General features: G+C 35.1%; 1 protein-coding gene across 1 annotated transcript in view; it reads left to right on the forward strand.

Annotated features, from left to right (window-relative positions):
* The window catches only part of ANKS1B (ankyrin repeat and sterile alpha motif domain containing 1B), a 411,850-nt gene that overhangs the window by 46,503 nt on the left and 339,961 nt on the right, over positions 1-25,386 (forward strand). Inside the window, exons 3-6 of the mRNA XM_059846720.1 lie at positions 3,274-3,430; positions 11,846-12,142; positions 19,555-19,630; positions 21,737-21,838. Coding sequence (XP_059702703.1) covers positions 3,274-3,430; positions 11,846-12,142; positions 19,555-19,630; positions 21,737-21,838 — 632 coding nt within the window. The remainder of the gene's footprint in view (positions 1-3,273; positions 3,431-11,845; positions 12,143-19,554; positions 19,631-21,736; positions 21,839-25,386) is intronic.

Genomic DNA, 25,386 nt, shown 5'->3' on the forward strand with positions numbered 1-25,386 from the left:
CAAAGAAAGTAGAGATTAATCATTATCAAAGCAAAAGTAACATGGAAAGACTATTTAGTAATTATACACTTGAAAGCGGGGGGAAAAAAAGGGTATTTTCACCAAAGAAAGTTTTGACATAAAGCTTTGGTTTACTTCTCTGTGGGAGACAGGGAATTGATCCAAACCCAGTGGAAATTAAGAGTGATTAGCATGAATTTTAATATGATTTTGGACTGTCCATAAAATAACACATGGATATATAGCTATTATTTATTTAGCTTACTCATTGCAAAATTTTTGCGTCGTTCTATGGAAAAATTAACACTTCAGGATGTGTCTTCAATTGTATTCTAGAAAGGTGCCTGTTTCCTTTAGGATGGATCAGTCTTTTGATGAATATGGGATATTCTTTCTAAATAAATTTATAAAGTAAACTCTTGAACTAGTTATTGTGCATTTTCCAAAGTTTCAGCTGCGTAGGAAGGTTCAGAATCATCCATTAATATATTTTTACTTCCACAAAATTAGGTCTAAGTTCTTAAAATGGCCTGTTAAACTCAGCATTTTTGTTCATGATTTATGGATTGTTTCTTGTGCTACTGCTAATTTTTGACTGACCAAACCCCAAGCATTGGCTTGCAAAGATTGCTGATTTTAAATAGATGAAAACTGGGATTAGTATATTTAAGACTAGCAATACAGTAATAGTTACTCAGAAAGTTAAAAATATTGCTGAATAGCGAACACTGTAATATAAATTAAATTAAATACTAAAACTATCAGAGGTTCAAGTGAATCCTAGCAATATAAAGTCCCAAAACACACAAAAGCCAAATCATGATATTAGGCAAAGTATTGACCAAACTTATTCCAAGGTCATGGAGGACTTAAAAATGTGGACTTCTGTACAGCAGCAGATAAAACTACAGCCTTTGATAAGTCCAGTGCTGGCTGCCATGACCCCTTACACTCTCAGCAGGATAAGTAGCGGTAACTGGCATCACAATTATGCCTTGTTATATTAAAGTAAACTTAAATATGTTATGAGTATTTTGTGATAAGTCATGAGGATTTCAGGACCTTCTATTACCCAAGCCATTTTACTGATCCTGCTGCAATGGTAGCATGGCCAGCAAGAGAATTAGACAGACATCTGGTGGTTCTAATTTTGTTAGTCATTACAAATAACCAATAAATTACTTTACACTCTATTTGAGTTTTCAGACTTGATATTTAAAATCAAAATGGCATACAATCATTTGACACAAGAATCTGCCCACTTAGAGAAGTTCCTGTCCTTTAAAAACTTCTGTGATTTTAACTTTTCCCACTTTACACTAGGTTGAATGTGAGAGATTTCAGAGTTTTTCAAGAAAAGTAAGAATATAATTTGTGGCTGGGATACTTGGACACCATTGCTCAAATCCTTGCTTGATCACTGAATGTAATGAATGCCCTCCTTCTTGGTTATTGTGGGACCATTTTCTTTCTTTGTGCAACCATTCTGCTTTGTATAAGTAATTAAATAATATCTGGGGCAGGCACTGGAATCTCAATCTCCCTAAGTAATTTCACTTAGCCCAGTAATGTTACTGGGCTAAGGACTTTGTCTCCTCCTCTCTGAAATGTATTTGTACAAAATGAAAAAGTTCTGCCAAAGGACTAAAAAAGACTCACCCTAGATAAGCAAGATGGGTCAGGGCATTCTTGAAGGATGAGAAAGATGGATGTTCTATTTTGTAACTTGAATCTCACAATAGACTCTTCCCAAAAATCCTGTGTTTTTTAATCTATAGATTTCATCTGTGCAGGCCTTTTCTTCTGATTTTCTTCCACTTGATTCAGTTTATGCTTCCTTTGTGTGGTGTTCCTTTCAAAGGAACTGTTGTGTATGTCTAGCTCTCATTGGATGATTTGCTACAAAACTATTTTTTAATGAGAAGTTTCTCAAACCTTACATGTACTAAAAAGTTTCCCTCAGGAGTCACTGTTCTGGAACTTTTTGTGTAACAGAAATCTTTCCGTAGTGGACCTGCTCTTTTTTGACTGTTCTCATGGCATTTGACCCTTTCAGGAGTAACCAAAATCCAGCTTAAATTTTCTTCAAAGCTTAGATGTGATGACTCCGGTATCTTTTGAAGTCAACTGGCAGTTTCTTTTGAGCTGGATATATTCCCTCATAACTCACCACACTTTTCTTTCAATATGCAATTAAATAAGGTTCTATCAAGGTTGGAAGAATAATGGCCTTAGATTTATTTTCTTAGATTTATCTTAATTTGTAGTCAGTTTGTAGCCTTTTTTTTTTGTCATAACATAGGCTACATTGAGCTCCCTCCTCTCACTGATTTTTTGAGCCAAATCAGTCAGTGTTTCCATATTTGTAAAAAGTGTGCATAGAGTTGCCCACACTGGATCATAGATTCTCTTAGGTTAATAACTAAGGAAGCCAGACTGTGTCAAACTATGAGACTACAAATGCAGCAGCAAGATAGAATTTATTTACTTTCTGACATACTTGGTAATGTTATCATACCACACAGCTGATTTTTAGTTCAGCTTTTGAAGTTAAGTATAGGAGACTGCTTAAAAATCAGGGATGCAATATACCAATTTATGCTAATCTTTCACTTAATGTATGGTAAGCCACATAAAGAGAATTAAAATGGTAATAAGTCACTTTTCCCCTCACTGCTACAAGGCAGCTAAATGTGGGAAATGAAAATAGCAGTTATTTTACAGAAGTTATACGTAGAAGAAGTTATTTCATATATCTAGCTAGATCATCACTAACTTTTCCTAACTATCTGTGAGATAATGCCTTAAAGAAGAGGAAAGACTATTACTTAAGCCTTACAGTAATAAATGTGTCCATCAAACTATCCTCTTGTCATCCTGCCTCCAGAGTTCAGCAGTGACGGGGACAAGAGTACTTCTCTGCCTTTAGTGCCTTGAGGAACACACACATGTTCTGTACAGGCAAATTCTAAAAAGGATTCTGTGGCCAGGTGATCCTATTGAAAGAAACAGATTGAGAGCTGATGATAATATTTTTGATGGTATTCATAAGTAAGAATTGTATTCATTACAATTAATAGTTTTTTGTCTATGTTTCACTATCTATTTAATGTTCAGAAATTATTTGTCCTCACTTTTTGTAGCTGTTTTGCTTGAAATACAGGGTTTTTTTTTCTATTTTCCAGGATAAAAATATTGGTCAATGTATGTTCATGTAAAAACTTAATTAAATTAGCTTCCTGTTGATTTTGAGATTTACCTCCTGTTTTCCAGGGATATAGTTCTCAAATTACTTCAGTATGAAGCATCAACCAATGTAGCAGATAATAAAGGTTACTTTCCTATTCACTTGGCTGCTTGGAGAGGAGATGTAGATATTGTGAAGATTCTCATCCATCATGGACCATCACACTCCAGAGTGAATGAACAGGTGAAGTGATAAAAAATATTTATGTGCATCGTCAGAAAAAAACTACCACATATTCTTTGGGTCTGACCAATTTACAGACAAATTTGAAAGTCTATTTTCCATTGTTTCAGTAATTTCTTCTCCAAGATTGATAAAATCTTCCATTATAAGCATACCAGATATCTTTCTTTGGAATAAGCATTGACTTACAGAATATTAAATTTAAAAAGTATGCAGGAATCTTCTGTTTGTTTTTGAGAAATCACATGAAGACATACTCTAACTTTTGCATCTTTTGTATGGTTGTAAATTTGCACAAACATAATTTTTACTCTATGAGATAAGTTCCTGAAAATCTTTGAGATAAAATTAATGTCCTTGGTATATTTTAAGAGTACTGTAAAAAATCAGAAATGCAGAGGTAAATGGCAAACCAGATGGACTGCATGGATGCACATGCAACAGAAAGGACACATAAAAAGACCAAGAAAAAATTATGAGTATTATAGTTTGTAAGGGCAGTATAAGCATGTTGCATTCTGCTGTCAGACATATGGTACACCTTCTGTTTTTATTCTGTATATTCTTCCGAGGTCCATTCTTAGGATTAGTATTTAGAAATAGAAAGAAGCTGATTAAAATTTGACACCATCTAGGCTGAGCTGCTTAAGAACTGGAAGTAGGCTGTGAAATGCAGATAGTAACCATTAAGCAATTGCATTTGCCAGGGTAGTCAGAGACTTGGAATGTGAAGGTGGGAGTCAGCTCCTAATTCAGATCTACATTGCCTGCATTTGCACCTTTTGGTTCCACAGAGACCTGGGCTGTGTAATCACAGGAGCCAGCAGGGCTATTCAGATGACTAAAAGAGGGATTCAAATGTTCACACTCAGAAATGCAGCATCTTCTGAGACCCTGCAGTAAATGAGACATCTGCATGGGCCTGAGAGTGTGACAGAGGGTGCTCAGAATTTCCAGGTCCTTGTGGAGTGAGTGGTGAAGTCCAGGTATGGTCCCACCTGGCACCCCACAGCACCTCAAATGGCAAAGTGCAATCTTACAGATAATTGTTCTTTCGGTGCCTGCAGTAGTGTGGCCCAAAGGCAAACTGTGAGAAGATAAGAAGTGTGAGACCTAGATTACACACACTCAAAACACCATGCTTTGAGTATTTGATATCAGTTTATACACCTAGCCATTGGAATCCATACAATAACTAAGATATGGATATCAAGTATTAGTGCAGGAAATATAGGAAAGTAAAGTAATAAAATGTCCATGTGACAGTTCTTCTGGGATATCCTGTAATACTCTGGCACATTCAAGAAAAAAAATGATATTCAAAAATTTGTCATTTTGTGATTTCAGATTAACATAGTTCTCCAACTTTCTCATTCTCATCAGTTGTTTTATGTAGGATTGAAGCCATTTGAACTGTAGGATTACCTTTTGTCAAGGAGAGGTTTTTTCAGTTTTATTTATGCAACAAACCAAAAAGCAGCTATTGAATCGTGTGTCACACATTTGCTTGAAGACATTACGTGTATTCTACTGACAGAACACTGGAAGCTGTGTAGGATCTTCCGAGAGGGTGAGAGTCAAAAAGATATTTCAGTAAGATCAGAAAGAGAAATGTAAATTCAAACCTCCTTCTCCCCAATCCCACATATACCCCCAGACTTCTAGAATATTGTCAAGACTTGTTTAGTTGTGCTGTATCTGGTTTGATCGCTGGAGCAAATAAGCAGGGATACAGCTGATACTTCTAAACCCCACTGACAAAAAAGGTCCTCAGATGTCCTCCTGTTTATGCATTTAACCCAAAAACCTTATCATAGAAAATGTGTGAGCAAGCCTCACAAGAAATGTTGCATCTTAAGTCTTTTAAGTAAATCTTGATCATATTAAACTTTGAAGTTAAACTCTTGTATACAGAGTTTTTCTGGCCTTGTAAATTCCCTGGTGTTCTACTCTAGACAATGGCCAGGTTTAGTATGTGGACTACTTTGCTGGCACTTACTTCCCCCTGCTAATTAGCACTCTGTGCAGGAGAATATCCTGTGTATCCCACAAAGAGGGAATGTCATGTTGTTACAGAGCCACCTCCACCCATGTTTTCTCAAATAACACCTGAGAGGCATCCTCACCCTCACACCTGTTGTGCATTCCCATCAGCCTGTGGGATTCTGAGGCTTTTGCTTATTTGCAGACCGGCTCTGAAAGGCAGGTGACTCCTCAATGCTCTATTAACTTCTCTCTGGAGCTGAAGCTATGGCTTGTAAGAAATCCTGGACTACTTTTCTTTGCTTTTTCTTCTGAGGTCTGGAGACAAAGAAAGCCATTTTTCATAACAATTTTTCAGCACAGCAAATAGTGCACTCAAGTCAGACTTCTCCTCTGTTTTTCTTGGTGGTGGTGTTTTGTTTTGTTTTGTTTTTTTTTTTTTTTCCCCCAAGGATCACATTAAGATGTAATTGTTTGCATTTTAAGAAAATTATTTTTTTTCATGACTTAAAAATTATTGCAACTAATTTGTAGCATGTTTTTGTTTTCATCTATCTGATTGAAATTCTATGTGAAAGAAATGCTTCTAAAAACTTATGGGAAAGCAATGGATGACTGAACAAAGAAATAAATGACAAGTTCACGATGCATAAATGTATAATAGATGAAATAATAGATTTCATATGGTATATTGTAAATTGATCAAACTGCATTCTACACTTTCAAAATGCAGTTATGTAGCATGATAGCATCATATACAACCATATTCAGCATCTAAAGCTCTGAATGCCCCCTGCTGTTCCTATTACATAAAATTGGAACAAACAGTAAAGAGACAAACAGTTAAATGACAATTATGTTATGGAGGTGGTGGAATACAGACTGGCAGCTCTACACACAGAGAATGGTTAGAGCATAACAATTATGTATGAAGAATTCTATCACTGTTTAATGTAGGAGTCTTAGTTGACAGGCATGGTGTATGTTATAAATCACAAAATATGGTGACACTGCAAAAATGTGTTTAACTTAATTGATAAAGATTTAAAATTATGTAAATTACAAAGTGAATTAAAATAGTGTGAGATCAAGATATGTTAATTGATAATAAAATAAAAAGGTGTGCTGTTAACAGGCAAACTACTTACAGTTTATTTCTGTAAAACACATCTGGATAGCTAAATCATTTATTGTGGCAACTTTCAGCATAAAATTGCATAATTAATAACAAATACAAATCTAAGAAAAAAATGGTTAATAAACAACAGCCACATACAGGTCAATATGCAGTGTTTGGCTTTTTTCAGGAAAAATGTGATTATAACATCAGGGATAAATAAAAATATGCCTTCTTAAATATGAATAAAATATACTCCAATCATAAATATACAGAATATGAATTGTGAAAAATTTACAGGAAAAAATGTGAACACTTCTGAAATTTGTATGGATTCAGTGTGCTGTAGAATTTGCCTGTGCATCAAATTGTAATTGCCACAAAACCCACCCACATTTCTCTAAAACTATTCAACAGTTTTTCTGAAAGATGAAGAAAAAGAGTTCACAATGCATTCATATGATGTAAACACCTAAATTTTCACATATTTGTGAACTTCTCCAAATTATCCAAATGAAACACAGACTTCTCTCAGCGACACCTCATGGGGTTCCATAAGTTCAAATCAGTTCCAAAACAGCCTGCAAACCCAATATTTTTCAAATTCTTTTACATCATTTTATTTTACCCCTCAATAAATTGGATACTAGTATATGAATTTCAGAGTCTCCCTTGCAGCTCTTACTATACTTTCTTTAGAAGGAGAAAAAAAATCTTTCTGATTTAAGCCAATTGCAACAATAAATTGGAAGAAAAGCTTTTTCAAAGTAGTCAACCATATTACATTACTTTTTTATGATGTTTACATAAATAAAAGTGAATTTCAATGGGAAGTCAGTAGATTTGATTTAAATTCACACTGAGTAACTTGCAGACAAATTTCCTTTATTTTTTCGGAGTAATAACTTCTTGGTGGAACTTCTCAGGAAACTGTTTTCCTGATTTAATACATAAAGTAAAACCATCCTGAGGTCATTCCTTTCTCTGTCTTGCATATGTTTTTTTCACTCCTTTTTTCTCTATTTAGTAATTTAGTTATTAAAGCCTTATTTTTGTATTGTTTTTCTTCTAGTTGACTATCAATATTCAGCATATAGATAGGTGTTTCCAGAATCTCCCACCAGAATCTCCCATAGTTCCCTCCTTCTTTACTCTAAACTTACATTCTCATATCATAACTGAGAAAATAGCAAAAAGCTTTTAATAAAAAAATTCCTATTCACTTTCTTTACTTTGGGATTATGTGACAAAGAAATGGCTCAGTGATTTAGGAAGTCTCCTTTTTCAAGTTCAGCACCAAAACACTTTGATAAAAAAAGGAGTGGAGCATCCCTTGGAAAGGTCTGTTAAATCAGTACTTGAGCTATTTTTGCTTGTACAGTACTTGCATGGACTTTAGGAGATTTAAATCTTGCTTGGCAAGAAAAAAGGACTTCACAACTAGACAAAAACTGTGGGTAAATTCAGGACATTTAAATAGTGGCTTCACAAGGGCCTATATAATATTCATGATAGCCATTCATTCTCTTGATACTTCCTGTACTTCTTCACTATCAGAGTGCCAAGCTACAATAACTGTCTCTATAATGTATTTGCTAATCTGCCCTCTAATGAATAGACCTCAAGATATATTGTACATTTTGCAGTGGCACACCTCCTTAGCAGCCAAATGATGTAGCACAGCCTGCAAATTCTGATGAGATGCAGGGCTGTGAAGGCACGGTTCAGCCTGAGCTCTGGCTGTATGTGGAAGAGAAAAGATTCTGAGAAAGGCTACAAAAGGTCAGGATCTTGCTCATGAAATAACACTTGGAACAAATAATGAAGAAAATTAAAAAAAGTTTAAAAGCTGAATCATGGAATGCTGTCCTTATTTCTGAATGAGGTCCTTTTGACCATAAGAGTAACTATTTGACAAAAATATTGTTATTAATGAATATTAGAGACTTTAAAAAAATACTGTGTTTGCATAATATTGCTCTACTCTTTTTACCTTACATTTAGTATGTCTTGGTTCTTATTTCTCGATCTTTCTTTTTCTAGAACCATTCAGATGTAGAATCTGTCTTGTAGTTGCTAACATATCATGAAGTATCTAAAATCTCTGCAAGGATTCTAGACTTTTTCTTCAGCACTAGATGTATTATTTAGCCCTTGGATATCAAATTTGAAGCTCTAATTACAGAATGGTGTTTTGCTTGCAGATATTTTTTAGCAGATTGCCTGCTCATTGCAATGACTGTGAACACATAAACTTTTCTGTACTCCAGAAACAATTGTTTATGCTTGGAACTGAAAATATAGGCAACAGCACTAAATTATTGCCAATTTCTTGAAGAATTTTTTTTTTCATTTTAAAAATATTGCTTCAAACCAGTATGTGACTTTAGAGATATGAAGACAAACTACCTTAAAATCAATAGTCTCCTCTCCTTTCCTCTCCATTCTAAGCTGATTTACATAAGTAGTACTAAATTGTCAAAGTAGATGACTTTAGAGGGCACTAAAACAAGCTTTAATTTACTCTTTGAAGGTTAAAAATAATTTTGTCTTCTCTACCTGAATTGAAATTATTAATTTACATTTTAAAGAAGGAAGAATGTTTTACTATCAAGTTTTAATTAGGTAGTACCTCTCACCTCTGATAACACAATATGTACAATGCTTGTTCTGGGGGCATATATGTAGGTAATTTAATTATCATGTTTGCCCAGGTTGCATTCTTCTGCTTTATTTCAGTGATTTGTAGCTCTTTATACTTTTTTAGTAGCTCAATTGGTCGTGAACTGAAATGTAGCTTTTATTTGGCAAATAAAAACCAGAGAAAAATGTTCAACAATATACATCTGAAAATAATATTTTGTTATTTTGCTTTTGTGCATGGGGCTGTTTTAAAATGTACCTTTTCTTTTCAATACACCTTTGTGTGAAAATTCATCTGGATATTCTTTATCCAAAGGGAGCAAATTCCAGTTTGCTGCTCACCAGCAGCAACTTGTACTGTTTGATCTCTCTGTGTCTGTATCTGTTTATCACATTTTGAGAAAAGGCCCACAGCAAATTTAATTTTTGTTTCTCTGAAAATTTACTCAGAATACTTTTAAGCTGCAATATGAGCATCATTGGCACAAGATTTGAAGTAGTTCAATTAGTACTTCCATAAGTTCTTGAAAAAGCCCTCAGACATAGGCAGATATTGGACAAGTGCTTAATTGTAAACATGTATTTTGTTATTTGCCTCCCAGAATGACAATATAGTTATACATATAAATTCTTGGTGTAACTATATCCACTGGACAAATAAATACAGTAACTGTAGGCAAAAATTACCCTGATTGTCCATTTTGTGTGCAATTATCTGATGTTCATACTTAATTGTACACAAAATAAGGCTGGAATTGCCTGTTCATCTAGCTGTCCATGAAATATTGAAAATTTTTAAATTAATTTTAATAAACTGTGCTTGTGATTTGTGGGCTTACAATTGTACATAAGAAAATTGCTTTGCTTGGTCCTATTTAAAGATATATTAGAAGTCTCTAGAGCACAAAAAGCTTGTTTCAGGTAGTTGGTAGAACATTGCAGCAGAGTAGTATTGTGACAGTATATATATATTTAAATCTGAATTTCTGGTCTGTGTAATAAAGAAAGCCCACATGGTGGTCTGAATGATGCACAATGGTTAAATACTTACTAGGCATCAAACCATGTCTGCCAGTGGAAGCTTCTCCACCTGGATCTTCTGCAGCCTCTGTGTTGCAGTTTAGCAGGAAACACACTCCAGTCTCTCAGATCTTGCGTGGTGTTGCAGACACCCATGAGTTTGACTACAACATTGATGTACTTGAATGCATTAATCTGTCTCTTCTGTTTCCCAAGTTCACCTGAGTCATCTTAGATTGCAAGAGATGAAAATGACAGCAATGTTGTTAAAACCACAACCCCAAGAGTTGAGTTCTTGGTTACAGAATAAGAAACATCATTACCAAAAAAAAAAAAAAAAATCTTTTCCTCCTTTCTAGTTTTTACTGTGCACCATGAATATTATTATCCTTGCTAGCTTTTGAGTAAGAGTCCAAAGCCTCCTTTCACTGAATCTCTGACTTCTTCTGTCTTTTTTAAAAAAAAATTGTTTTTTTTCTATTTTCAGTTCTCTGTCCCCTGAACTTTCTTCAGCTGTCTCCTTGAAAAATAGAACTATGGATTCATATTTGCCACTCTTTCTTCCTTTAGAATGATATCTCTACCCTTCTTTAGTATCTTTTCTGAATCTACATGAATCTTAATTTTTTTATATAGCACATTAGCTTATTGATTTTGTACTTTTACAGCATTCCTAAACTGTCACAACATTTTATAAATAATTTATTAGAAGAGGCAGTCAATGTATATGCTTCTACAATTTACAGCGTCTAGTGTTTTTTAAAGCTTTGGAAAGTCTGCACATGATATATTAATAATATAGACGACAGGTAGAATTCAGAGAGCTTGATAAACTATTTCCTTTGCCTGAAGTTATTTGTCTCTTTGGTGTTGCAAGTATACAGACATAATTGGAAGGAAACAATTAAAAATATAATGCTTATTCTCAATATTTATTATTAAGTTTATTGAGTAATATTTTGGGAAACACTTGGAGGCCATTGCTTTATAAAGCAAAAACCTGTTTGCATACAGGATTGTGAGCATATGCATACTGATATGCCCTAAAACACATAGATGCCTGTTTCTGGAGTCCTGAGAAGACCAACTGCTTAAATGATTTGCTAAGTCTTTGTATAGGTGCTATTTTGTCTTCTTCAGCTTTAATTGTTGTCTGGGTGGTAACTTTTTATAGTGATACATGAAACTAACCTTGTTCCTGATACATTTGCACAGTTTTACTCCATAATTCCATTTCTCTAATAATAAACTGCTATGGTATAAAACCAGCACAATCAAGAAGAGAGGCTTCACTGTCAGAGTATTTTCAAGAGAGGGACTCAATCATAATTTCAAGAACAGCTGAATCAAAGAAGGTTACAGATTTTGGCATATCATGAGCTGCAAGGATTTGAGGAGCATGTTGTTAAAATGGATTGGGAGCAATGGTGACACATAGGGAGCTCATCTGCTTGAGAGCAGCAAGCTGAAGTATTAATGTGTTATTATTAAAATTTCAGTAGAGTAATTTTGAAGCATTTACCATATATTACCATACATTATATTACAAACTCTGCCTCTGTAGTGATCTCATGGAAGCAATTTATAGAAGCTGAGCATTTTTGTTGTGGATTAAACACGAATTTCTGAACTTTGGGGGTTTTTTTTAACAGAACAATGAAAATGAAACAGCACTGCATTGTGCAGCCCAGTATGGTCATTCAGAAGTTGTTGCTGTTCTGCTAGAAGAGCTGACAGACCCCACAATAAGAAACAACAAACTGGAAACACCTCTGGATCTGGCAGCACTTTATGGCCGTCTGCGCGTTGTGAAAATGATCATCAAAGCCTATCCCAATCTGATGAACTGTAACACAAGGAAACACACTCCTTTGCATCTTGCTGCTCGTAATGGCCACAAAGCTGTCGTGCAGGTGCTTCTGGAGGCTGGAATGGATGTCAGCTGCCAAGTTAGTGTGTAATTCCTCCCTTCCTTCCTCCCTCCCTTTCCTTCCTTTCCTTCCTTCCCCCTCCCTTAGACTATGATTTAAATGAAATTACTTCTTGCATTTTTTTTTTTCTTTAAAGTATACTTGCATTTACTTTGTTAGAAATGCTGCAGGGTGATATATATCACAGCTTTATTTATCACTCAAACTCAAACAATGTGTTAAAAGGGATAAGTCAAGAAAGATACATATCTTCAAAGCTGAGTGCATGTTGTCTTGAAGCATGTAGATAATGTTGTCTTGAAGCATGTAGATACACAAATCATATCAACCATTCGTGTAGGTGTGTATAAATATATTTTCTACAACAGTGGCTGTAAAGGTTGTAAGCTGATTTTCTAGAGCTATGGCCATTCATGGTCGCAGCAATCTAAAACAGCATTTCATTGAGAGCTCATTTCCCTGTAATTATTCCATCCAAGCTCAAGTTACTAAGTAATAACAATTTTGATTTTCTGCATTTCTAAACACTTATATAAATCTAAGAGAAAATTCTATAGCAATACACTCTCCCAGCTACTGTCTCCAACCTGCCAGCTCTTCTGTGCATCTAGTTTAATGCACAGTAAGTTATAAGGATGTTAAAGAAGTAGCTTTAAATAAGATAGACATAGATGGGAAGAGACACAAGGTACAGCAGCAGTGAATTTTCTGTTCAATTTTTTGTGCTGGAAGGTGTCCAGGCCTTTTAACTACGGAGGACTGGATTCTGTGTTCTGAAATGTTGCCTCAATCCTATGATTTCTCTTGATTTGATTGATGGCACTGTGTTTGTTGTAGAGTGGATTAAATTTTCATAAATGGAGTAACTTCCTTGCTGTCTCTCTCTCACTGTATAAAATATGCTTTGAATTAAGGTTGTTTCAGGTTTATATCTATTTTCAGGTAAAGCAAGCAAGCTACCAAACTTAATTACATTTACTTTAGAGTCACATTCAGACATTCTCTACCACTTAGCAGTTGGTTAGAGCCTGCTGATAAAAACACCAAAGCTGTGGGTTCAATCTCTGTATGGCCCATTCACTTAGGAGTTGGACTTGATGATCCTTCTGGGTCACTTCCAACACTGAAGATTCTGTGAATCTGTGAACAAATCTTGCAGACTTTGTCTAAGCTTTGATTAAAATTTATATCCATTTTAAGCTTTAGGTGCATTCAGTTAGACTCCTTTATACATAAAATTCCCTTTTATACAGAAAGATTGGACCTGGATTCCATACACTTTTATTTCTGGATTCTTCCATCAAGATAATGTTTTTCAACTTTTGAGAAAAGGAATGTGAAGAGGAGAAGAAAAGATAGATTAAAAAAAAAAAAAACAACAAAGCAAATCAGAAAATATTAGTGTTTTTTAAGATTAGAAGTGGATATTCTCAAGTGCCTTCCATAGAAAAATGTGGTAAATTGTTTTACTACTTTTATTACTTCTCGCATGTTTTGGGTTAGTGTTGATTCTTTCTTCAAACTATTTTAAAGTGAAACATTTTTGTGTGATTTGTTGCTTGTGAATTTGTTGCTGATCAAGCTTTCAATTTCATTTGATTATGATTTCTTTACTAGAAAAAGAGACACTTGCAAAGGTTAATATAAGCTGCTTATTTTTTCTTTACAATTACTACATCTTCAGTAATTTAGAAAAGTTTAATGCTACAGCAACACTGAACTTTCAAATGCATATTTTTGAATGTATAATTTCTCTTTTATCTCTAGCAAAAGAATGAGGAAAAATTCAGAAAGAAACTGGTGCCTGAATTTATATTTAAGAAATAGAATAATTGAAGGAAAATAGTCTCTGTCATGGCAACTTACAAACTGATGGTTACATGAGGGCAAAATATTACACAATGCTTTTATGAAATGTGTTCTTCCTCTTATGTAATCTAGATAATTTTAGCACTACTGTGAATTCTCCTAAGCCATTTTTATCTATAGTTATACTAAAAAGTTTTCACTAGTCTTTAAAAAATACAGTGGCTGAAATCTTTTAAGAAATGAAAGATTTTTTAGTAATGGTGATCTCTTTGACATCTACAATAAAATTATAGGGTTTACTTGTTTTAATTTTTTTATTCTAAATGCTTTTAAGTGATTTATATTCTCATAAATTTTTTTTTGGTAGTTATTCAGAGGCTGAGAGATTTTTTTTTTTTCAGTGGGTTATCTTGTTTCTTAGGGGTTTTGTCCCACTTGCCATAAGGAAATATCATTTATTTATTTTCTTGCTGGTATACAGATTCTCTATCAATATGTTCCTTTTCATTCAGCAACTTAACATATTGGTAATTTGGCTTATTAACTGATTACTTCTATAGCCTCTGAAAAATTCTGTTGATGATTACTGGCAGCTTATTAAACTGAGGAGAACACAAAATATCAGCCTGTCACTTTAAACTAAACTCAACTATTTTGTTATTAATTAAACTGATCTGCATCACTGTTTAGGAAAGAACAATTTGCAAAGTAAAAACTTATGTGGTAAACAACAACTTTGCACACATTTAAACATGTTAAATAAATTCAGTTTATCACCATAAAGACCTCTCAGAATATTTAGAGATGATAATAGGAGTAGCCTGTCTTGTATCACTTTGTAGTTGTAAAGATGTATTTATTTAAATGGAAGGTTTACTTCTTATCTTTCTCTTTTTTACTCCCTGAGCACTTTTAATCACAGCCAAAAATTTGGACTTATAAAAGAGAGCATTTATTTTTTTATTTCAATTATCACACATTTTATTATTTCCCAGGTCTATCCACTATCCTTCAATCTGGAATTATTTAGGAGTGGGCGATACAAATCTGTTTCATCTCTTTATGCTTTGGAGTTTTCATTTAAATTGAAACATATTCAAAATACACACATTTTGGTTGAGTGATAGACTTTGGGCCTTCAGTAAATTAAGACACTGCACAATTCAGTATGTTTCATGTAAACAGTAGTTTAATAATTATAAATAGCCTAAAATCTTGGCCTCTTCTGTTTATCCAACTTTCATCTGTCCCTATTTGCCTTCCTTGTCTGTTCCAATAATGATGGCAATTTCCACTGCTTATCACTGGTAGTTCTGCCAAAAGCTGTGCCCCTTCCTTTTTGCTCTCACTGTATATGGAGGATATTCTGTGAATCAGTTTGCAAAGCTACATTCTGTCCTTCAGATTCTGTCTGAAATCCATGTCAGAACTATAGCAACCTGCCTATGAATAAGGACGAGACAAGTGACCTAATTACAAGCTCTTGCATATTTACATGATTAAAAGAAAATTTGTAATTATTAAAACTCTTGATGCTTTTCTGTGAGCCTGCAGATTGTATGCCAAGTTGACCTGAGTATTCTGGTGTGCTTATTGACAATGTCCTCCTGTCCTAGCTTGGTTTATGTGTCCAGCTGTGACATTGTACCTGTATTTAGTAGTAAGCAGGGGCAGGGACTGTTTATTATGTTTAGCACAATTTGTGCTCTAGTTCTCTGTATTTCATATACAGAAAATTATGCCAGAGTATCAATATATTATCCATTGGAGCAAACTCAAGTAGACTTTAGCTTGCCTTGATCCTGAAAAATTGCCAGCAGTTTCTGTATTAAGTATCACTGGGAAAGACTTTCCAAATATAATGGTAGTGTTTACTTTGCCAGGAAAATATGATCCAAGGCAATGAAAGATTCAGGAAGTAAAGCAGTGAAAATTGTCTATAAATCTTAAGCTCACTTACTGTAGTATAGACAAGAAGAATATATTAGTGCACCAGCACACTGTTATAAGTAAGTTCTAGGACATTTTAAATAATACATAGAAATTACTTTCAACTATGATTTTTAATCCTTGTGATTTGTGTAAGTGCTGTAATGCACAAGAATAAAACATTCTGAACTTACTTACTACCTTCAAGTGGTAAGGCATATGTACGTTTAAAAAGAGAGATACATCTACTTAGCCAGTCTGAATTTCTCTTGGCCCTGTTCATCCTGAGGTTCAGCATTCCCTCTAAGTTAAAGCAGAGTTTTGTAACTGAACTGTCTGGTAACAAGGGCATTTCTGCCTTCTGGATAGTTTTTGGGTGAAGGGATCTGATTCACTTGTTAGTTATTCACTATTACCATGAAATCCTGCCTAGGGCTTTCAAGATTTGTGTCAGCATTCATCTCCATGACATCTTATGCAGGATTACACATCTGCATCTTACAAGTGTGCTTTCAATCTCCATATTTTCAGATTGGTTTTAGTTCAGTTTCATGGTAATATTTGCCCTCTTGTTCAGAAAATGACCTTTGTAGTGTACAGATCCTTGCACTGTTTATGTGGTGTGCCTTTTAAATTCCTCTTTTGAACAAATTGTTCATAATATAAATCTCATTTCCAGGATGTGACATTCATTACTATTGTCTGATAGCTCAGAGTTGTAAAGCACAGATTGCCCTAGAATGCAGGGCAGTGGGGAATGTCTGTAAAGCATTTTAGGATCATGTTCTGATATGACAGGAAATATCGTGGTAGAATAGACTAAGAAGCAAGAAAGTGTATATGGAAAAAAATGGCATTTAAGTTTGGATCCCTCTCCCAACTCTATGAATTACATGTGTAAAGGTGGGTTAAGTTCCTGTACTCCCTTTATGCATAGCAGAACTATCTTCTGGTTCTTAGGTTGCCCCCAGATAGATTTGTTTGCCTTACACATCTAGGAAGTTCCTCTTCTCCTGTTAGTTTTAATTCAATTTCTTACTAGATGTGTCCTCTCATTGAGGAAAATACTGCTTACCTTTCCTCCAGTGGGGTGTTTTGATGAACAGAAAGACTGCTACCCATGCCAGTTATCACATCAGGATCCCTTTCACCCTTTAACTAGGTAATCCTATTCCTCATCTTCAAAGCTTTTGATTGAGTATGCCAGAACATTGATCTTTCTCAGTCTCAGATCATGGTACTACTCAGTTATCACTAGTGTAGTCCATTTTCTCCATTAAACAGGGATCCTTATTAGTACAGAATGATATCTACAATTTTAGTCAAGGTGCAGCTGGTTTTCATTTTTGCAGTTCAGTCTCATAGAAATAAAATTTAGTGCTCTGGCTTCCTCCAGCAATTGAACCTCTGTGGATTTCATTGTTGATATTTACATCACTAATTCTTATTCTTGACAGAATCAGAGCATGGTTGAGGTTGGAAGGGAACTCTGGAGGTCATCAGGTCCAACTCCCCCTTTTCAAGCAGAATCCCATAGAATAAGTTGCCCAGGATTATGTCCAAACAACTTCTGAATATCTTCAAGGACTGAGACCCTACAACTTTCATGGACAACCTGTACCAGTACTGGGCTCAGTTGCCTGCAAAGCAAAAAAAAAGAAAAAAAAATTAGTATGTTCAAATAGAACCTACTGTGTTTCGGTTTTCCCCCATTTTCTCTTCTGTCACTGGACATGACCAAGCCTGGCTTAGCCTTTTTTATACCTTCCCTTCAGATATTTGTACACATTGATGAGATCCACTGTAAGCCTTCATTTGTCTAGGCTAAACTGTTCCAGCTCTCTCTGCCTTTCCCCATAGAAGAGATGCTCGAGTCTCTTAACAATTTTAGTGTCTCTCTGTTGTAGCTCCATCTCCATCATGTGCTGGGGAGCCCAGAACTGAACAGAGCATTTTGGGTGTGGACCCCCCAGTAGTGAGCAGAAGGGAAGCCACCCTCTTGAGCTGCTGTTAACATTCCTCCTTGATGACAGAGAACTTTATCTTAATAGTACCAGCTCCACCCAATAGTCATGCCAGTAAGTGACCAATCCAAAGGAAATGCGATGTGACACCAGGAGGATAATAGGCTTTTTTTCAAAATTGCTGATGTCAAGCCTCTTTCAGTAATCAGAGCTGTAACTATCAGTGACTTTTCTGAGAACTTTTCTCATTCCCAGAAATTTCTGAGCTGCACATTAATCTCTGTGTGTACCTCTGTGGTTGCACTGTCGTTGCAGAGTTATTCCATTTTGAAGTCAATTGCACTAACTGGAAATATCCTGAAGATATTGTATGAGTAAAGGATTCTGAAACCATCTCTAAGTAAATCTGCATATTTAGTCTTCTTGTTCCAAATAAACCTGGGAATGTTCAACTGGATTGCTTCTGAAAGTGGAAATTTTAGAAGTTGTTTTGAGATGTGTTTCGTATCTATATTCTCTTACTGACTCCCTTCTCCTCTCTGTTATACTTTTAGTATAACTGGTGTGCAGGATGTAGATGTCATTGGGCATGCTCTACTTTTTACCTCCATGTTCTAAGCAGTAGTAGGACATATGTACACTTACAGAGTGATCACATCCTGTCTCAGGATCTCTGATTACTTCTAAATATCCTGTCGTTGCATTGCTGTAACTCTGATGCATTCCAACACAACTAATTAATAATGAATTGCTACTTTATTTCAGACTTGGGTTTTGTATGTGTGTATCTTTAAGGTCTTTCTACTATAGTAAGTACAACTTGGATAAAGTATAGAAAAACCAAATTCAAGCAGCAAAATCTTTAATATTTGTAACAAATAAATTTCAAAATCTAATTTACTATCAAAAAAAAGGAGGTAAGTCAGATACTCAGTGAGATCTAGTAGGGCTCTAGCTAATGCTATTAGATGGAAAGTGACTCTGTTCACATTTACAGTAACAGTAGCATAAAATATTAAGAAAAGTAGCTTGTTAAGAGAGAGAGTGTGTTTTTCAGTACTATAAATTTTATTTGCACAAAAGTCTTCTCACGAAGAATTCTGTGTCAAAAAAATCTGCAAAATCAAGTTCACAGATATCTAAGTTAGAATTCAAATGACATGAGCATGGGCATCTAAAGCTGTTGGGGGTGCCTTAGGGTATCCAAGGCATCTGTATGGAGCAGATGTGAGGCAGATCAAATGTGAACATCAACTGGACCAGCAGCTGGACACCAGGATATCCTAGGGCATCTCTCACATGTAACTGAATTGACCTTCTAGGGTGCAATCCATTTTCACATTAAAACATCTGATTGTAGATGTCCGCATGTAAACTGTCTGGCTCTGCTGAAGAGCTGTGTTCCACTGATGGTGCTGACTAGATTTTCACTGCCTATAGTAAGAGTTTAGGAATTTTTCACAAACTCAGGCTTGTTGACAGGGAGCTGTATTCCATTCCTACTATATTTTCTTATATAGTTATTAATTTTACAGTAGATCTGATAGCATTTTTGGTTTTGTCTTGAGCAATAATAAAAAATTTTGTGTTCTAGTATTTATTCTTGCCTATTCCATGTTTTTTATGTATAGGTAAAATAGAAGGGAAAAGATAAATTTTTATTTTCCTAGAGTATTCTTTACAGAAAGATTAATTAGTATTTTAAATGTCACAATATTTCTTTTCTAGACAGAAAAAGGAAGTGCCCTACACGAAGCAGCCCTATTTGGAAAGGTGGAGGTAGTACGCATTTTGCTTGAAACAGGTAAATCTGATTTACAGGAAACACTGAACAAATACCCTTAATTTTCCTAACTTGGTGTAAGTGTCCTTAAGTTTTGGTTATACAAATTACTGTTATCATGATCAGCCTTTGCAAATCTAATCACATGTACTTCTCTTTAGAACAGTGTTCTTTTAGAATAAGAAATTGCTATATACAGAGAACAAAGGTGATGTTCCAACTCAGAAATTCCATATATGACTCAGTGTATGCCACTGTATTCTGAGAATAAATGTATTATGAGAACAAAATGGCTACATAAAATTTTGTTATTCACTCTGAAAGGCAGCCAAGACTATTCTTTGATGTAGAGACCAGAAGATTCATGTTCACATTTATTTTCTTCAGTTAGCTATTCCTAGCATACACACCATTCTGCTTGCTTCTTAATTTCCTGGATAAACTGAGTGCCTGCAAAGAAAGGGGAAGGCACTGTGTCTCTGAGAATTGCATTTGTCCTGAAAGAAAAGAAGAACGGGGTTATAAAGTCCAAACAACTCATCTACTGCATAGTAAGTTTCAAAATTGTTGTCAGTAAATTACTCATCTAGACAACTGTCTTCTCAGGTAAATGGTAAGACTAATGAGAATGAAAATACTTAGAAATAATTTCTTGCAGATCCATGAACTTTCATTACACTGAGGGATCTCATTGGTCTTTGTTATCAGTTCTTGTGGTGTTACATATATATTGCAAAAGGAAGTATATCCTAATCACAGCTCTTCCTCTGAATCTCAACTAGTGTATCCCTGATCTCAGACCTGGTTTCAGAAAAGAAATGGTCCTTCCGAGTTGCTTCTCTGTTTGGATGAAGAAGAAAAGGCTGAAAGGGATCTTTACCTGCCCTTGAAAAGGCCTTTTTACTTCCTAAAAAAGGAAGGACTGGAGAACATTGCACAAACATAGGAAGCCTTTTAGACCACAGAAAAAGCCCACCTTTTTCAGATTATTGCATGTTACAGCCTCTACCAGTATACAGTTGTCAAGACAGTGGAGTAGAATCTTCACTGTGAACTCCTTCAACCCCAAATGCTCTGCACTTCTGCAAAACTCCCCATCTTCTGCCTTTTGTACCTAACAATCCCCTCTTTTCTAATTCTGCTTCAAAAAGAGTCAGAAGATGTAATAAGTAGCCACTACAAAGGAAAGATATGAGTTGGTGTGTCTGGCCTCAGAAAGTCAATTGCCACCACTAAATAGCCCAGTAATATTTTGGGTTTGTTTTCAGGGAGAAAATTTTGTGTTTCTCACAAAACAAATTAGGAAAATGTCAGTTAGGTTAGGAAATTGCAGCCTTTTCAGAATGCTTTCAGAATGTCCTTTTAAATCCTGCTTCCTCTGTTTTTCTCTGGTGTCGTGAAAAGAATTTCACGTTGTTTGCTAGGACGTTTCATATCTTTACTCATTATGAAAGCACATCTAAACTGAAAAACATAAGGCAAAATTTCCAAGGAAGCTCCTACAAGGCAAAGGTAGAGTCGTGCAGTACCCTGTACATCCAGGGCAAGCCTCAAACTTAATTCACAGTTTAAGCCCAGCCATTACTTTGTTACCAGTAATGGATGGTCTGTGAGGAAATCCTGTGGCTGTTCATAGTGCCTATACTCTACACGTGGATATTTCAGTCTATTCATGGCATGAATTTTGGAAATGTTGCCATGAAGAACAACTTTATTAACATATAGATAAAAACTTCTTCTGTCTTGCTCCCAAAACACATACTGGAACTCTGGACCAGAAAGTTCCCAATGAATTAAAATAGTTTGGAGAGAAATGTAGGAAAAACATTCAGAGAATTTCTCGATTTTACAAAATATCCTTTTCAGGATGGCTCTTCCTTAGAAAAATCTGTTAAAATAATCCCAAATTTGGTTACTTTATATCCCCACTATATACAGAAACATAAAAACCATTCACATCAGCATGTAAATTTTAGGCTACTCAAGCTTTAAACAGAAATGTATCCTGTACTTCAGCTGAAATGCAGTTTGCTTTCAATTTGTCTGATAACTCAGTCTGATATAACACATTTATAATCCGAAGCATTTAGGGTTAAATATTCCACCACAGATCCATTTCTTTTTCAGGAATTGATACCAACATAAAGGACAGTTTGGGTAGAACGGTTTTGGATATACTTAAAGAGCATCCATCTCAGCAGTCTCTCCAAATTGCAGCTCTACTTCAAGGTAAGGCATAATCAGTTATACATTTAGAGACAATAGAGAAATATTATTGTGTATTGTAATTTCTAATCTTTACATGTTTCATTACACAAAGGAGCAGTCTTTTGGTTTAAAAAGACTAGTTGAACTAAAATAGGTTGTCCAATATCTGAATTTCAGAGTAAACCCTTTCTTTTTTTGTGGGCCACTGACATTACCATGGCATGTCACTTATACTTAGTCTTTTAACATTCTTCATTACACTATAATATATTGTAATATTTTAGTAGCAGTTCCATTAAATTGTAATGGTAACCTACAATTGCAATGCTTGATTTGTAGCAACTAAATGACTGAAAGACTATGACAATTTTTCAAACCATTTCATTATATTTTTTCATTTTCCTTAAATGAAAAAAATATAAACTAGGCAGTATTTCTTGTTATTGTAGGAGAAATAATAAGTTTTTTGTACATGAATTTGTTCTCATTCCCCATCTTACTTTCATAGTGTAAGGTTGATGGAAGTTCACTGTTTACTTCAATCTTTTACTCTAGAAGATGGATGTAAAGTGATGAAACATGAAGTACAACATAACTCAGTGTTCAATATAATCTCTTCTATAGAATTTGTTGCCTGCATTTTCAGCTTAGCCTTTCATTAAGTGCATTTGACAGAAGAGGTCCCTGAAGGTATCAGTGCTGCATCTTCATCTGTATTGATTACTCCCACTATTAAATAAGCCATTTTAATCAGTTCAATGTTGGTTCTACACATGACAGGCTCCCTCATAACTGTATTTTATAAGACTATTTCTTAGAGAAAATAAGGCCATGTGGCCATACTGTGTCATTTCTTTTCTGAATTACTTCCAAACTAGTTGACCAGCTTCCATAAAGTTTTCCAGTAAGATGATGGACTGAAGATACAAAGCTCCTATAAGTATATTGAAAATTTTGCAGGCTCTAGGAGAGGTATTCCTGTAAGGAGCAGATTCATGTTAGAGCTGAACCAGTTAACAGATTGCCTCGAGGTCTCCCTCTCTCCCTTCTTCCTATTTTCTTTTGCCTTCTCCCTCACTTCCCCCTTTCCTCCTCCCTTACTTCCACCTACACAGTTCCCTTACATATTCCCCATTTACATCAGACTTCAAAGTGACTTGATTCAGTACATGAACTGGTAGAATACAAAAATATATATTTATTATACATCTAAAATAATAAAAAATAATATTAAAAATATAGAACTATACTTTCTGTAGTTTTAATTAGCTGGCATCCTGTGTGATTCAGGTCTCCAAGTTACCTCTGTCCCAGGTAACTCAAAGTAATGTGCATTGAAAAGTGGAAGGAAGAGATGTGTGGGGGACACAGGGCTTCCCCTGGCAGCAGAAGGGAGTTTCTAATTTGAGTCAGACTCAAACTTCAAGTCCTCACAGAGCTGCAATATGAGCATACTACCATGTGGAGGAAAAGAGGGTAAATGTCATTCTGGAACTTCTTCAGTGGCAGGAAAATGGTCAGTCAGAGCTCCCACTTTCTTAGACATCCAAATCAATCATCCTTCAGGTATGAATTTAAGATTCATTGTAAAATCCCATCACCAACTAAACTAATTTTAATTTTACTACCTCTTTATTGTTCCATTTTATCCTTGTTGTGATAACCTTGCAGTCTCTAACCCCACTGATGAACATTTTTTTCAAAGTACCATTGCTCTATGAGTAATAAATTTCCACACATCCTCTCATGGGTTTCTCATGTTGATGGATCAGTAGCTGCCCTCAGTCTTTACCAAACACACACAGAAAAAGAAATACATTAATTTCAATCCTTTTTGTTGCTTTGACATGCAGTCTTTTTTGAAAGAGGGCCTTGAAGTATAAAAATGACTGCTTAGTAGTTTCAGCTCTTATTAGTGTGATGAAACTGTCTTGTAATGAGCAGCTGTTTATTTTTGCTCTCTGCCTATATTTAGAAGTGATGTGCAAAAATGAAAAATGGTCACAAAGATGCCATTCTGACTCTTAAGACAACCTGAGGAGCTCCTTCAGAACTTATTTGGGGAACTTACATAGATTATTTTTCATCAGCAAAATTTTCACTGAATCTTTATCCATCAAAGTTTGAGCTGAAGTTGAAAAAATCAGGAGTGGCAGGACTCAGTGCTAGCACTTCTGATGATACAGTTGACCTACCCTCCTCTAAAAGACAGCTGACTATACTCTTCACTAAAGTATGGGTATTTATCCTATTGTAGCTGAAAAATCAGTGAACCATTAGAGTTTTTGGAATCTTGAATGTACTGTAATTGAGTTTGACTTCAGTGCATAATGAATTCCATGCTAAGAAAGGGCAATTACTGAGAAAGATTTAGTGGCTTCCAAATACATTCCTGTTCAGGCTGCTGTCTTCAGATGGTTGTCTAGAGCAGCTTACACGGCTCTTTCATGTAGACTTATAGGAAATAGAAATTAAATTAATGATGTCAGACAATTACTGGCCAGATTTTTTAAGTTTCTTGCTAATTTTGTGCTTTATGCAGACATAGTGGCATTGATTTGTTCTTTCACCTTGTTGCCAGGGTAGACCAAGATGTTATCACCAAGCATTCTCATTATTTTTTTCTGGTTCCCCCTTGCACTGTTCTGAGTGTCACTTTACTGTTTATAGTATTAACACAGCATTGAATTTGTCCCTGCCACAAAACATTAGCTTTCAAAATATAAAACAAAGGCTGAAGGATGCATATGAACAGGCTGGAAGTAATGGGTAAGGAAATTATGTGACTGGTATTACTGGCGGGCCTGTTCTGCAGAGGGATAACAGAGTTGGAAGAAATGTTTAGAAAGAAAATTAGTTGGCTTTGGGGATATTTATAACAAACTTCTTTGAAGGAGAAAAAAGTAATTTCTGTGTTTGGAAGCAGTTAATGGAGGTAGTAACACTAAATCCCATGAGCTGATACTAAACCCAATAGGGCTGGTAGCCACCTGTGAATAAATGCCCTCCCAGAATTTAAGGATTGTGAATAGAAATTGTTCTCCCTCTTTTAAAGAGTATTTAGACAAATACTTTTTACAGATTGTAGGTTTAAAGAAACAAAGCCTTTTCCTCATGAGGTTTTAGAAGTGATCCTAGCATTCTAGTGATCCTTATTTTACATCTTTTCTCACTATCCTGAAAAAAGAGCAATGGAAGTTTCTGCAAAAGTATTTTTTTGTGTGTTTGCAAAGTCTGCCGCCTTTTTTGAGATGCTGGCACATTATCTGATAGAAGGAAAATAAATTAAAATACCACTTTAGAGAGCAGCAGGAAAAAGGCTGAGTAAGCTATAGAACACCTAAATGTTTTTTTTTTTTACTGCCTGTAATTATAGTTGGAATTAATAGAAATGACAGTTCAGGTTTTACTTCTATGTTTTTTGTATGTCACATCATTTTCTGTGTCTTCATCAGGTCTGAGTAGCATTGAACTCACTTAAAAATACTTGTTAGGGTTTAGATTCCTAGTGTAGTAAGGAAGAAATAGCTGTATCAGTATTATGTACTGGAAGAGGAGAGAATTAGGAT

This window comes from Haemorhous mexicanus, chromosome 5, assembly GCF_027477595.1.
Source record: "Haemorhous mexicanus isolate bHaeMex1 chromosome 5, bHaeMex1.pri, whole genome shotgun sequence".
NCBI classification, from domain to species: Eukaryota; Metazoa; Chordata; class Aves; order Passeriformes; family Fringillidae; genus Haemorhous; species Haemorhous mexicanus.